Raw genomic sequence first — 14,150 nt, forward strand, 5'->3', positions numbered from 1 at the left:
CAGAGCATGCAAACACGCTTACAAACTAAACCGTTTACTGCAAAAAATATTACATGCTTAACTTTTGCAAAAAACTCACTCATTTTTAATGTCTCAGGGATTATGGGAAGTGGTTGATTGTTATACCAAGATGCATGAAAATCAACTAAATTTGCTTTGTACCTTATCTAAAAAATATGGCAAATTTTTATATATAAATGCTGCATATGGTCATATGAACAAAGAAAAAAGCAGCATCAGGGTACGATGGCACAAACATGAAAAAACATGCGCTAAAAGCATAACATTGAATAAAACACCTTCATGTACATTGCTGATAAGAAAAATTAGAAGAAACTAAATTACTGAAATAAAATATAATACTGAATGTGATATTTTTCATGTTTTCACTGCAAATTATACATTCATTCATAGATTTACTTGCAAAAATCATTAATTTGACAACATTTTACAGTAAAATTACATAAAATGCACTGTTTAAAATTTTCACCATATTTGCTAAAGTAACTTACAGTTAAACAATGGAAAGGTTTTTAATGTCACATTTTCTATTGTGTTTTTTTTTTTTTGCAAACATAAACCTTTTTGTGTGTATACAGGTGCTTCATATTTCCTAAAATTGCTAAATGAATCCCTGCAGGTTCAGGAAATAAAAATAAAGCTTAAAACAAACATACAAATGCATGCATTTAATTCACAAATAGGTCCCTTAAAGGTAAAAGTGTGTGTCAAATGAATAAATCGAAATGAAAAGTGGAGAAATACATACAGCAGTGTCAGGTGTTTCAGATTAGCAAGCTCTTTGTGAACGGAGGTGAGGAGGTTTCCTTCCAAGTATCTGAAACGATAAGAAAAGTCCTGTTAACAGGCAAGTCTACAATCCTCAGACAAACCAGATTCATTTAAAATATCATTTCAGGCTTAAAAATCAATATTACATTGAAAGCAATAGTCTTATTACCACAAAGTGGCTCTAGATATAGAGAAGTGATGCTAGGTTTCAGAAAAGCACCACCGAACGGTCATGAAGTGTGAGTGCTTATGTACAAAATGTACTCTTGGGTGAGTTTCATCCTAATTTTGCCACTTTGTGAGGTGCTAAAAGGCCGTTCCACTGCAAGATGACAGGACACAGATAATGGGGCTTTGATAGGGAACTCATGGTCTGCTATCAAAGCGATTTGATAATGGGGTCTGTCAGTGAGCCAGAGTCTTGTCCTAAAAACTACGACTCAGGAGAAGAGGTCAATCCTGCTGGAGTTTTCCTGCACAACCCAAGAACCATTACCGACAAGATGTGACACTGCACCAACCCTTACCTGTCTCCTATAAACTGAAAAAGAGAGAAAGAAGAAGCTGGAAGGAGAAACTCACAGTTCGGTTGTATCTTTAGGGATCCCCTTAGGCAGCGAACGCAGCCCGCGGTTACTACAGCGCACCACGGTGTCCGAGCACGAGCAGGAATCGGGACAGCGAGGAACCGACGGCAGACAGATATTCTCTTCAATACCTGAGAGAGGAAGACATGCATATTTAATGCTCCTTTACATCATGCAAGAGAAAAATGTAATATGTGTTGCTAACAGAATTAATATAGAAACTCATCAATTCTTTAAAAGGAAGTAATGGAGGACAGAGAGAGAGAGAGAGAGAGAGAGAGCACAGGTGCACTGAAAATAGCCCATTCTCCAAACACGGGTATCATTATTACAGCACACGCTTGTGAACTGATACAGTGCACAGGAGTTTAAAATCAGCAGCTAAATATTGCTTTTGGCCTCGCTCGCTCCACATTTCCTGCAAGCAATACTTGTAGCCTCCTCCCGAGCTGCTTTCATCCGAGCTCTGTAAGATGCTATCTGTAAAAGGCTGAATTGCCCTGCAGATTAAAAAGAAACAGTGAATTAAGCCATTAATGGGAGGTAATGGAGACTGAGATATGCTCCAACAATAACACGCAGACCGAGTCTGGACGGAGAACGCTGGATCTGGACGTGTCTGCAAACGCAGAAGAGCCAAAGGGGCTGTGGGCTAGTTTTACAATGACTGGACTCCTTCAAACGACCAAAAATATCTTCCCGTAAATCAATTTAGTTTGACTTTGTTACTCTAGCTGTAATTGCAGGGCACTGAAATAGCTGGTGAGTTTTTTGGAGCCCCGCTTTAGGAACTAACAGAATAACAAGACATGAGTCCTGACAGACTTCTTCTTCTAACTAATGGGCGATTTCTCTCACTTTCAACCTCTTTGTTTCAAAGTGCTTCGGCCGTCTACAGCTGAGCCGGCTCTCTTAACACAATATTCCCCTGAAGCAGCAAAAGAGCTGTTTCTTCCCAAAACACCCCGACTTTGACAGGGAGGCCTTCTGAAACACAGGACCCCGGCCAGACAGAAGCCAAACCGCAGTTTCTTTTTCTCCGTTAAACTTTATGTCAGTCTGGAGAGGTTCTGTTTCCCCCCGTCTTTATGGACACTAGTTGTTCCCTATAAAAACTAGTTAATGCTGAGGCCTCCACGCTCAGAGTTGAATTTGTCCTTGTGCTGCCCTCTCAGAACGGCCTTGTGGGGAGCTGGACGGGTGTGTGATTTACCCTGACGCTGGGAAGCAGGGAGAGGGGGATGAAGGTGTGGGAAATCTGAGAGAGAGAGCCTCGGTCTGGAAGGAGGAGATGCAGCGGCCTGATCTGAGCAGCGTGATTTCATGGGAACTGGAGATGGATGTGGTGTGGATGGCACATGCTACATCCTGACAGTGCTAACAAAAGTGTATATAAACAGGCCAGTGTGGACATACAGGAGTTGAAGAGTATGAAAGAGAATCATCATTGTATAGATGGAAGTATAGATTGTCTGTCTGTCTATGTGTACAGTATATAGATAAGCATATAAAGTATGTGTGTGTATATATATATATATATATATATATATATATATATATATATCTAATTGCATGGACCACATTCAAAATTGTTGTGAAAGAGGTGATAAACCTGTATATATGTACAATATAACATTTACTGGGTAATTAAATCCATATATATAGAGTGTGTAAATATATATAAATATGGCCCTAAATTATTTTATCATCATTATATTACTATTATTTTATAAATTATTTACAGCATTGTATAAATGGAGACTTAGAGATTGGAGGATAGAAAATGTCAAAAATAATAAAAAATTATATATATACACACACATATATATATATATATATATATATATATATATATATATATATATATATATATATATATATATATATATATATCCCTAAATTATTTTTATTATTATTAATGACAGTAGCAATAATATATTAAATTAATTTACTTTTTATTTTTTTTATTCATATTAATTTGAAGTTTTTGCATTTATATGCATCTTTTTTTAATAAATATTTAATAATATTTATGCTAATCATATCATAAACATAATATTACAATTTGTAATATATCATCACATGTTTGTAATAAAAGTATAGCATATAAACGATTCATAACAATAAATCACTCACCAGCCATTGGCAGTGGTGGTAAAAGTTAATCTCAAAATCTGTGATTGTGCTAAAGTTAAGGTGGTCAGGCTGACAAGGTGCATGCTCCTTCATTTAGCTAAAACCACTGTGACGCACGACTGATTTATTTCTCAATATGCATTCTTTAATGCAGGCATTTGCTGAGTTACTGATCCATCAACAGCAGATATAGTGCAAGCGAACAAAAGAGAGTTATACCGTCGCAGGAGAAATCAGGCATGGCTACGTCCTGAATGGGGATCTCTTTCAGGAAGGCAGGTTTCTGGCAGCGTGGGTTGCCACTAACCACCCTGGTCTTCTTAAGCCACAGTCCCAGCCAGGCTAAGTGACAGTCACACACGTAGGGATTCGACAGCAGGTTACTGTACACAAACAGAAAGAAAACACAAACCCCATTACTGTATAATTACAACGGAAAGCAATCAGCAGGGTTAAATTACCACATAAACGATTAAACTCCAGCCCATTTAACCCAGCAGGAGAACCGAATTTGCATTTAGATAGCAATACAATTACATATTGTGACTGCGATGTGACCTGCAGTGCTGACAGCGTTCGATAGCAACGTTTGCTATGTTATTACATTGTTATAAAACAGACACTAATGGAAAGCTGCTTTTTAAGACTAAACTATTGAAGATACATCCTAACGTTCTCGACATATGTAGAAAATGCAAACTTACACCCTACTGTATAACCTCTGTAAATTTTTTAGACTCTCTCTTTAAAATTGTCTCCGATGTTCTTAAAATTTAAATAGCAATTTTTGGGTTCCATCTCAGTGTTATCCTCTGAACCATAAACAGGGTAATGCCTAATTGTATCATTGCTTGCTCGGTGCAGCATACTGTTAAAGTCATGTATAATATCATAAACGCATTCTGAAGGTATAATTATTTTTCTCCTTTATACTATGAGCAGTATTAATATTATTTTTATATTTAAAATAATTATTATTATTTTTTTCTCTCTTTTTTTAATTGATTAATTTATTTCCACTATTAATGATGTAGTTGAATCTTTGTCATTCTGTTTTAGTTTCAGATTATTGGGGCAGGTAGAATGTGAATATTGTAAAATGTAAAAGTGCAATTTTGCAGTAAAAATTCTATGACCCCAAAAAAACTAAAACAAAAAACCCTGGAAACAGGGCTCATGAATAAGACACATTTTCATCACGTTTGGGTATAAACCGATCCATCAATCAATGGCTACAGGGACTGCTGGAATAGAGGCTTCAGAATCAAGTTATTTGGCCCATTTTTCATGCGTCCTCACTGAGTTCTGAAAGTTCAGGTGGTGGCACACAGACCTAAATCATAAAAGTGTAGCCTTGAGTTGAAAGCGTCACCAGCAATGACTGTAGGAGGCCCACCAGGGAGCCGGCAGACGGGATGCATTACTGAAACAGACACAGAGGAACTCTTTCACAGAGTGTCTGCTGCGCTACAGCCTCCAGGATAAATTCATCGAGTGTGCTGACCTTCCGCTGCTTCGCTAATAGATGCTTCGCAGCTTAAGAGGATGTGCTCATGTTAACACCATCCTGCAATGTGCTTGCCTTTACTTATTCCTACATCGCTTTCTCCACACACTGTAAAGGGCAAAGAAACACTGGCTGAGAGAGAGCAAGCCAGGAAGACGTTTGCTTTGGGAATGATATCACACACTAGACATGAGTGAATATTTATGCTGCTAAATTTAATAAATGGAACATAACTGACAAAACACGTGGCTATTTTTACTTTAATAATCACAAATGCAAGGACTCAGAAGTAACCTCTGTCCTGACTGCTCACTCCAAACTCTCCAACCGGAAACACACTCCCGCTCTAATTTCGGCCGAGGTGGAGGGATGAATGATGGAGTGAGAGAGAAACAGGAGGGAAGTGAGCCCAACATGCCTGCTGCACTGGGGGAAGAGAAAAGGTGGAGAGGCCTTGCTCGCTCTCTCTCTCTCTCTCTCTCTTTCTCTCTCTCTATCCCTCTCTCTCTCTCTCTCTCTCTCTCTCTGGATATTTTTAGCTGCCCTGTACTGAAATGGACATGGCTGTGTCAGCCGCTAGGTAATTAGAGAGCTTGCAAAAAAGAGAGAGAATGTAAAAGAATGAGTCTGAAAGAAAAAGCACAACATATTGATTGGAAAACTCGGATTATGGCATAAGAATGAAAAAATCGAAGGTGTTTTCCAGATTCCATACAATATTTTTAATATGCAAAATATGTTAATTTAGCTGAAAATAAGCATATCATACATTATCATACTCTATTTAAAAAAAAAATATTTAAAGAAAGAATATTTAGGAAAAAATAGAATATAGAAGGGAATATTTAATAGTTATTTTTTTGATGGAAAAAAACATTTGAATTTTTTTTAGTGTAAACATTTACAAAATGTATGTTTATATAAAAACTATATATATGCATTTAGCATTCTTGTACTCTTTTACACACACACACACACACACACACACACATACACACAAACACCAATAATTACATTAATTAATTTCTGAAATTAATTAAATAATAAAAAATGAATATAGAACAGAATATTTAATAATATTTTAGAATACAATATTGTATTTAAATAAAAAATAAATATGCATGTTTTTATTAAGAATGGAAAGCAAACAAAACATGACAACACAAACAATTTTTTTAAAACAAAGGACAGCCAAGCAAAGCAAACATGACAAAAAATAAATAAATAAAAATTAAATAAAATAAAAACAATAAAAGACAGCAAAACACTAAGCAACACACACACACACACACACACAATATATATAAACTGTGCTATAGTGCTAAGCTAGAAAAAGGTTGTAAAGGAAGTTTATGGCTGGTTTACGCCTTGATAAAAAAGGAAAATATATGTTACTGATTGGATGAATTCATTGTGTCAATTCTTCTTGTTGTTTGTGCATGCTAAACTTGATTAGACGGTCAGAACGGAAGGAATGACACCCCATGCAAACCAGAACAGTCTCTCTGCTCACATATTTCAGCAAGTAGAGCTTTCACCCAATGAAAAAGAGAAGCATGTGTATTGCTGCATGTTGTGATGTGTGCCAGCAATACAGCCTGATATGATCATTCAAATGGTTACAGAGGCTTGCTGTGTCGGCAGTCATCATTTACATTTTTATTTTCTAAATTATGATTCCACCAAAAGTTATTTTGAATGCTTAACAGCATCTGTTTATCTACGAACATCTGTGAGATCTCTTTCAGCTTTCTCTGTTGATCTTTCTCTTTCTTGTCTTTCCCTCAGGGCTGTGACACACTAGAGTTCATTTTTTTGTTGATCAGTTCTTTGTTTACCTCCCCTGCAAAAAGCTATGCAGATATTAATCTGTATTAAAAATGCATTGCACATCGTTTTCTCCAGCTGTTCCCAATTTTTTACAGCATACAATCAAAAGTTAAAACAAAATGGCAGAAGAATTAATTCACTACATTTGCCTCTGTATGGGCAACATCATCATCGCACAAAATTTTGAGTCCATTTTTAGACCGCAGAGCAATTTTCCCTTTTTTATAGCCATTTTTGAATAATTCACCCTGCCCCATGGGGCAAGCCAACATTTTCTCCTCTGAGGTTCAAGAAACAACCAGGACAAGAAAACATAACCTCATAATTTTGAACATCAAAACATCTGCAAACAATACGAATTCTTCGCTCGAACCACATCCTCATCCGCTTTGCATATGAAGATATAACAGGCGCTTGATTGGTGGTGGTGCGTGACCTGATAGACCGTGTTTGACTTCCTGCATCTTTGTGAATTTTTCAACTAACTCATTTGTGGGTTTGGAACGGAGACAGGAACTAGTTTTATTAGGCAGCAGAGATTTAAAATGCCTAATTCTTTCAATTATAATTTTTTTTGCGCAAAGCATTCCAGTTGGTTATAGATGCATGACTGTGTGAACCCATGACACAGAGGGGAATGTGTGTGTGTGTGTGTGTGTGTGAGGGGGAGGACTCACATGGTGGAGAGGGAATGCAGGGTGTTGAAAGCTCCCGGGGCGATAGTGGAGATCCGGTTATCGTAGAGGGAAAGCAGGCGCACGGAGCTCAGGCCGGTGAAGGTGGCGTTATCCACACAGCTGATCTGATTGCTCCTCAGCATCCTGACGGGAACACAGAGGCAGGTGGATCACATTGAGTCTGACTCTGACCGACAGCCGCATGCAGCTCACGGAGCGTTTATGAGATCTAATGCATTCAATCAGTATGACTGCTAACACCTCACTCCAGAAACAGTATTTTGTGAATGTGGCGTACATGCAGCGGGTGGGTAAACACACACATACTGGTGTAAGGAAGGAGAGCAGACACAAATCGAGACAGGAGTCTGGTACGAGTCTACAGTGATTTGATGGTTGTGAAATAATTTACAGGAAATCTGAGCAGACGGCATTTACTGTGTATCAGACCATTCAAATGAAACATTGCTAAACTGCCAATGCCATTAACCTTTATTTAACTCAGCAAGTCAGTTAAACAGAGCATATATATATATAATATAATATATAAAACAACAACAACAATTATTATTATTATTATAAAATAAAAGTTTGGGATCAGTATAATTTTGAATGCTTTCTTTTAAAAGAAGTCTCTTATGCTCATCAAAGGCTGCATTCAGTTAATCAAAAATCCTGAAACAAATTGTGAAATATTATTATTAAAATATTAACTTAAAATAACGGTTTTCTATTTTAATGTACATTTAAATTATAATTGAAATATTTTCTAACAGTACAAGTCTTTATCACTTTTTTAAAATCAATGAAACATCCTTGTTGCACATTATTATAAATATAACACAAAAATGATATGCAAATATATCTTTCGTGCGTTCTCCTAGAAAGAACCCGACCTATTACATAAAACCTATATAAATCCATTCATTTATATAAAACATATTTTATAGAATGTAATCATATATAAAAACATTATACATTCACTTGAGTCTAAGTATAAGTACAGGAATGAACCCTAGAGTTTCTAATCTATTATTTTTCTTTAATTCTGTAAATGCAAAACAGTTTTGTTGTAGGTGTAGAGTTTGGGTTAACGAGCTGTATTTGAACAAACAGATGTAAATGTTCTGTCTGTGACACGGGACAAGATGAGTTTGTTAAGGGGCGATCGGGGAGGGCTGAGCTGCCCAAAACAATCAGGTTCTCCTAAAGGCCCTCAGCAGCACAAACGGGCTAAATGCAAACCAGAGTCAGTTGTGCTGAAAACCCGAAAGCAGCAGATCCGGCATTAATCTCTGACAAACAGCGATCTGAGATGAACAAACTCAATTTGGACACACACTCCTGGGATTTGAAAGCCACCAAATCCAATATTGCAGGACCATGATTCCATTCATTTGCTCTCCTATGCACTTCTCTCTCTCCAATTAGGCTAATTAGTGTGACAGCAGACCTTAGCAAGGCTTTTTCTAACCACCAGGCTTCAGAATATGCGTTGTATTAGCATCTTTGTTCCCGATAGCTGGCCAGCATAGGAGACGTCTATGCCCATGAGTTACTTAGAATAGCTTCTCGCACTCAGCATCGTGATTAGACCCGACGATCACAGTTTTTGCAGAGAACAGGCAATTTTTATTTTCTAAAATAGCCTATATGAGCAGTTCCTGGAGCACATTCCCAAGGCCGTGTCTCTGGTGTTCATGCATTTCTATTAAAAAGCGTGTGAATATATGAATGTAAACGTGGCTCAGAGGCATGTCTTCAATGTAATGAGCAGGAGCACCGTAGAATACTGAACAATGAGCTTAAACGTGAAACTGGCAATACTTACAGCGTTTTGAGGCCGGTCAAACCCTTGAACATCCGTCCGCTGACCGACTGCAGCTTGTTTCCGGTCAACAGCAGCTCCAAAACGCCTTCGGCCCCGTCAAACGCCCCCTCACGGATGTCCCGGAGTTTATTATTACTTAAGTTTCTGCAGACACAGAATTGAAGCTTTTTTTTAATGTGTCTCAAATGCACTATTTATTACTCTGACAAATGACAGAAAGCACTGGTTGAAACGGTACAATGCAAATTCTTTGTTTCATCATATGAATAGGTTGTGGTTGTATCCTAAACACACGTTTACGATGATTCACCGCTTAATTTTAAACTGTGCTTCAGTAAAATGTAAGGTCGGGCTTTTAGATCTGCCCAATTTATAACCGTGCTAGATAGCAAGCAATTTCATGCATGATAAATCACCAGTCCTCTTCCTGAGCGAATACCGCTTTTTCCAATTTTGGAGTGGGCCGCAAATATCGCCTGACGGTAAATCACTGCATGCGTTTTCCTATTAGGTCGGAATATTCCAGAAGCTTTTCTTGTCCCGCTGTCCATAGCGAAGCTGAATTTCCCAAACACACCAATGTCATTCAGCAGTCAAACCAAAAGAGAGAAATAAACCCGTTCGTACATCTTGCGCAGGTTTGGCAGCTTCTTGAAGGCCCCTGTAGCCTCAAGGACGGAGATTTCATTGTCGTTCAGCCGTCTGGTGGAGAGAGAGACAGCGGTTAAGCAGAGGACTCACAAGCTACTGTATAATAATAAGATAAAGCACTAGTAAGCCTCAGTGGAGCATGTAGGAGTGATGGGAAGTGATTATCATTCAGACTCTGTCTCTGTTTCAGTCTTCAAGTCTCTTATGTGGGAGACGCTGTGTAATTGGGACTGTGATGTCATTGTAATGAAAAATCAGTAGCGCTCTCTCTGGTGTGAGGGCTGGGTATGTGACTCTCATACACATTCAACATCAGTGATGACAACATGAAGGACATACTCTGATACTTCTGCAAATAGTAAGAGTAGAGGTGGAAGACGGGCGAATGTGCAGAAAAATGGAGACAGAATCTGGAAACAGATGGTGTATTTTGGAAAGGCATAGTACTTTATGGAGGAGATTCAAACTGGAGCTGCTTAAGGAAGAAGGAACGGCAGGAGGAAAAGAAAAAAAAATTATAAAATATGGACCCAATTGACATTAATTACTGTTTCATTCTGATTTAAACACTGGTTGAAAATCTTAAATTAATAACAACTGGAAATATTCTAAAAGTGCGGTCACATTTACCATTGTTCTGCAAATATCCAGTTGCAAAAGGAATATATGCAAACAGAAATTTTGCATGAGTGTGAAAATGATTCATGCATTTCCACTCAAGACAATGGACTTTTTTGTCCATCAAATTTTACAGAATTTAACGCATTTTAAGGGAAACAAAATTCTATTGTAAATATTTTCAATCAAATTTTACATGTATTTAAAATACTTTTTTTTTTCACTGTATAATTGGGGGTTTATTCAGAAATAAATCATTTGAAAACCTATGCATGTAATACACAAGATATCTTCCAAAATAACTTGGTGCATTCAAGTCATGTTGGAAAAATCATGTTTACGTATTTAAATCACCTGTCTTTTATAATGTTACATTTGTGAAAATGAATGGAATGATTATTAATTTTTATTTACGATATAACTGATCTAAGCATTAAGAATAGTTACTTTGCATATAAAAGTAATAAATCTGTACGATTACTATAGAATACATCATTTAATTTATAGCACATTCATAAATTGAATAAAAAAGCAAAACACACCCAGTGTGCATTCTTTATTAATCATTTAATAGATTAAGAAAAATCTTGTTGCGACTTCAGTGCCACAATAAACTGAGATTTGCTTTAAACTGCTAGCAAATATAGCTAATATTACAAAGAAACAGCAAGTAACACACAGATTTAATTTGAAGTGGAATGTAGTAGTAGATTTTTTTGAGTTTTTCAAATCTACTCCAGCAATCTTTGTTTTATTTACAACTTCGAAAAATTATTATTCTTATTTTTTTTACAGTGCATCTTACTCTAACCAAAGTTATTTAAATGCACTGCAATTCCCAACTTAAAATAACTTATAAGAACTTCCCAGGAGGACTTCAATGCACCAAATGAATAACCAAGAAATGACAAGAAATTATAACCAGCAAATGACAGCATGAGTCATATACTGCACAGCAGTTAGCAGTACGCTAGTATGCCTTTGCAAACAGAGCGAGACAGGCTGGTGCAGAGAAGGTCTAGACAAGGTTGAGAGAGACTTTCCAAACATTAGTAAAGTAGAATCTAGTAAATAAACCATGGCTGTCTTCTTGCTTCCCCCAGGGCTGCCGTCCCCAGCGGGGCTTGCCATGGGAAAGCACATCAGACATAAAGTGCTGGTTCCTGAATGCTAGCATTCCCGCAAGAGCGCTATAAATAAGCACCTGCGCTAGCGGGTGCAAGCTGTAGTCACTGAGCCGCAGAAAGACAGAGAGAGAACGAGAGAGTGTGACAGATGACTCGAATTGAAAAAACCCTGATGTGTCCTCTACACACACCAACACAAGGGCAAACGCACTGTCACCCTGAATAGCGCTGCCCAGGGAAAACAAGGCTAGGTGGCTAATGGACATTCATTCACCACAACTCAGCCGGGGACAGGACCTTACATTCAGAGGAACGAGGCCTCAGAGACAGAGGGACACCCTGGAAAAATGTGGGGTGAGATTGTAAATGGCCAATGATGGGGTGGCTAGGTGCGTCTGTAAGCTCAAATGTGTGACCCTTACAGGTCCGTGGTGTGCTCCGGCAGGTGAGGGGGGATTTTGGTGAGTTTGAGGTTGGAGCAGTCCACCACCGTTCCCTCACACCGACAGCGCTCGGGACAAACCAGGTCCTGGAAACACTCGCCGCTGAGACGACTGCGGTAGTCCTCCGTCCCTGACAAACACAGACAGAGAGACGGACAGCTTATTCAACATCACGCTCAAAATCTGTCAACCACACGTCATAATCCACAAATCTACAGAAATGAGAAATGTATTTGCATAAAAATGAAGCCTTTTTGACATTATTTCCAGGACAACGAAGCACTTCCACATTAAAATGAAATGAAATACAATAATAAATGGTATTTATAAATCAAGCTTTGTGTTGTACCGACTATACAGTATGCTAATTTAAATAAAAGTGTTTTTCAAATAGTATGGGAATTAGAAAATTAAATATCAAAGTAAACTGTCTTAATGGCTTAAAATAAAATAAAAAATATGTAAAATATTTGAACACAGTTTTTACTTATTTTTCTAAGTAAAATGTACATTTGTATTCTCCCTGCAAGCATTTATGTAAAAGTGTCACGTTATAATGGCTTAATGACTTCATTGTAATCATTGTAAAAAGATTTAAAATACGAACAGTTCGACATTTTTAAATAATTTATATTCATATTAAATAGAGCTGTAATACTGTTTAAATTTCAAATAATGGGATTTAGATAAAAAGTAACAAGTAACATTTTACATTTAAATTCAGAACACAATTTTACCTATTTTTCTATATAAAATGTAAATATGTACTTTTCATTGCAAATGTTCTAATAGCTATATATATATATAAAAAAAACAATAATATTAATAACCGTATAAGTAATACAGTTCAGATTTAAAGGAAAAAAATCTCAGAGTAGGATGTCTGAAATGTAACACAGTAATGAGAAATTGGGGAAATGTGCTTAATTATGTTAATGGCTTTGTAATCTATATAAAAAAAATAAATGTAAAATATATGACAACAATTTTACTTTTTAAGATCTGTAAATATCCTGCAAAAGTAATTCTTACATTTTTTCTTGACTGTGAGGCAAAACATGACCTGGACATCTTTTTAATGAGATTTACCCACATAATAAATAAGAATGAATATTTTGGTTTTATGTCTTTTTTCTTTCCACCTATAACACAGTCGCAGGCACTTGTTTGCGAACACAGCTTCACTGTCTGTATTCTTTTTTTTCAGATAACAGCGTCAGTGAGCGAGAGGTCAGGTATTGGAGATCTGGCACTACGAAGTGTTTTGACAGGAAAACACAGGCAGTTTCTGCGTAACACGAGCTTCTGGCCGCCCGCGATAAGTCTGCTTCCCATCAGCCATCACTCGCCTGCCACTGTTTATCATATTCCCACCATCTCCGTTTGGCTGCACTGATGTTTCCAGCCAAATGTGTACGAGAGCAACCTTAAAAAAAAAGAAGAAGAAGAAGAAACGCAGATGCAGAACACAGCTAGAGCTCCTCACAAGCGATCCGTTGTTCCCGGGTTAGAGAACGGCACCTTCACTCCTCACAGTGGCAAAGCGAGCTTCCACCGCACATATCCCAGAATGCCATGCTGTGTGCGAGTGTGTCCAGCGGTCCCTGGTGCTTGACGGAACCATGTGAGGCTTGTGTAGGCGGCGGCACATGGTTAGATCAAGCACAAGAGACAGCTGCACCAGAGGAGCGGAGCGGGACGGAGAGGCGGGGAGGAGGAGGAGGAAGGAGCAGCCAGGACACAGCAGCCAGGAAGCCGCCCAAAACTCTGGGCCACCATGCACACAGGCGGGCCGGCCGCTTTCCCTCGTCCCAGCATGGACAATAGCCCACTGGGAATACAAGCCCGAAAAGACAGACAGACAGGGACTAGAAAGACACACATAAAGACATCGCAGAGGAGAAAGGAATGGCGCAAAGCCCTCTGCCACACACACACACACACACACAAA

At 37.9% G+C, this 14,150-nt stretch overlaps 1 protein-coding gene across 1 annotated transcript in view; it reads right to left on the reverse strand.

Annotated features, from left to right (window-relative positions):
- Nucleotides 1–12,363, reverse strand: part of LOC113073146 (slit homolog 3 protein-like) — a gene marked incomplete at its 5' end in the record, with an annotated part of 28,341 nt that extends 15,978 nt beyond the window's left edge. Inside the window, 7 exons of the mRNA XM_026246017.1 lie at nucleotides 770–838; nucleotides 1,375–1,510; nucleotides 3,735–3,898; nucleotides 7,530–7,673; nucleotides 9,361–9,504; nucleotides 9,988–10,062; nucleotides 12,179–12,363. Of these exons, the coding sequence (XP_026101802.1) occupies nucleotides 770–838; nucleotides 1,375–1,510; nucleotides 3,735–3,898; nucleotides 7,530–7,673; nucleotides 9,361–9,504; nucleotides 9,988–10,062; nucleotides 12,179–12,363 (917 nt within the window). The remainder of the gene's footprint in view (nucleotides 1–769; nucleotides 839–1,374; nucleotides 1,511–3,734; nucleotides 3,899–7,529; nucleotides 7,674–9,360; nucleotides 9,505–9,987; nucleotides 10,063–12,178) is intronic.
- Nucleotides 12,364–14,150: the final 1,787 nt, after the last annotated feature.

The sequence above is a fragment of the Carassius auratus genome, unplaced genomic scaffold, assembly GCF_003368295.1.
Source record: "Carassius auratus strain Wakin unplaced genomic scaffold, ASM336829v1 scaf_tig00011459, whole genome shotgun sequence".
Lineage (NCBI taxonomy): Eukaryota > Metazoa > Chordata > Actinopteri > Cypriniformes > Cyprinidae > Carassius > Carassius auratus.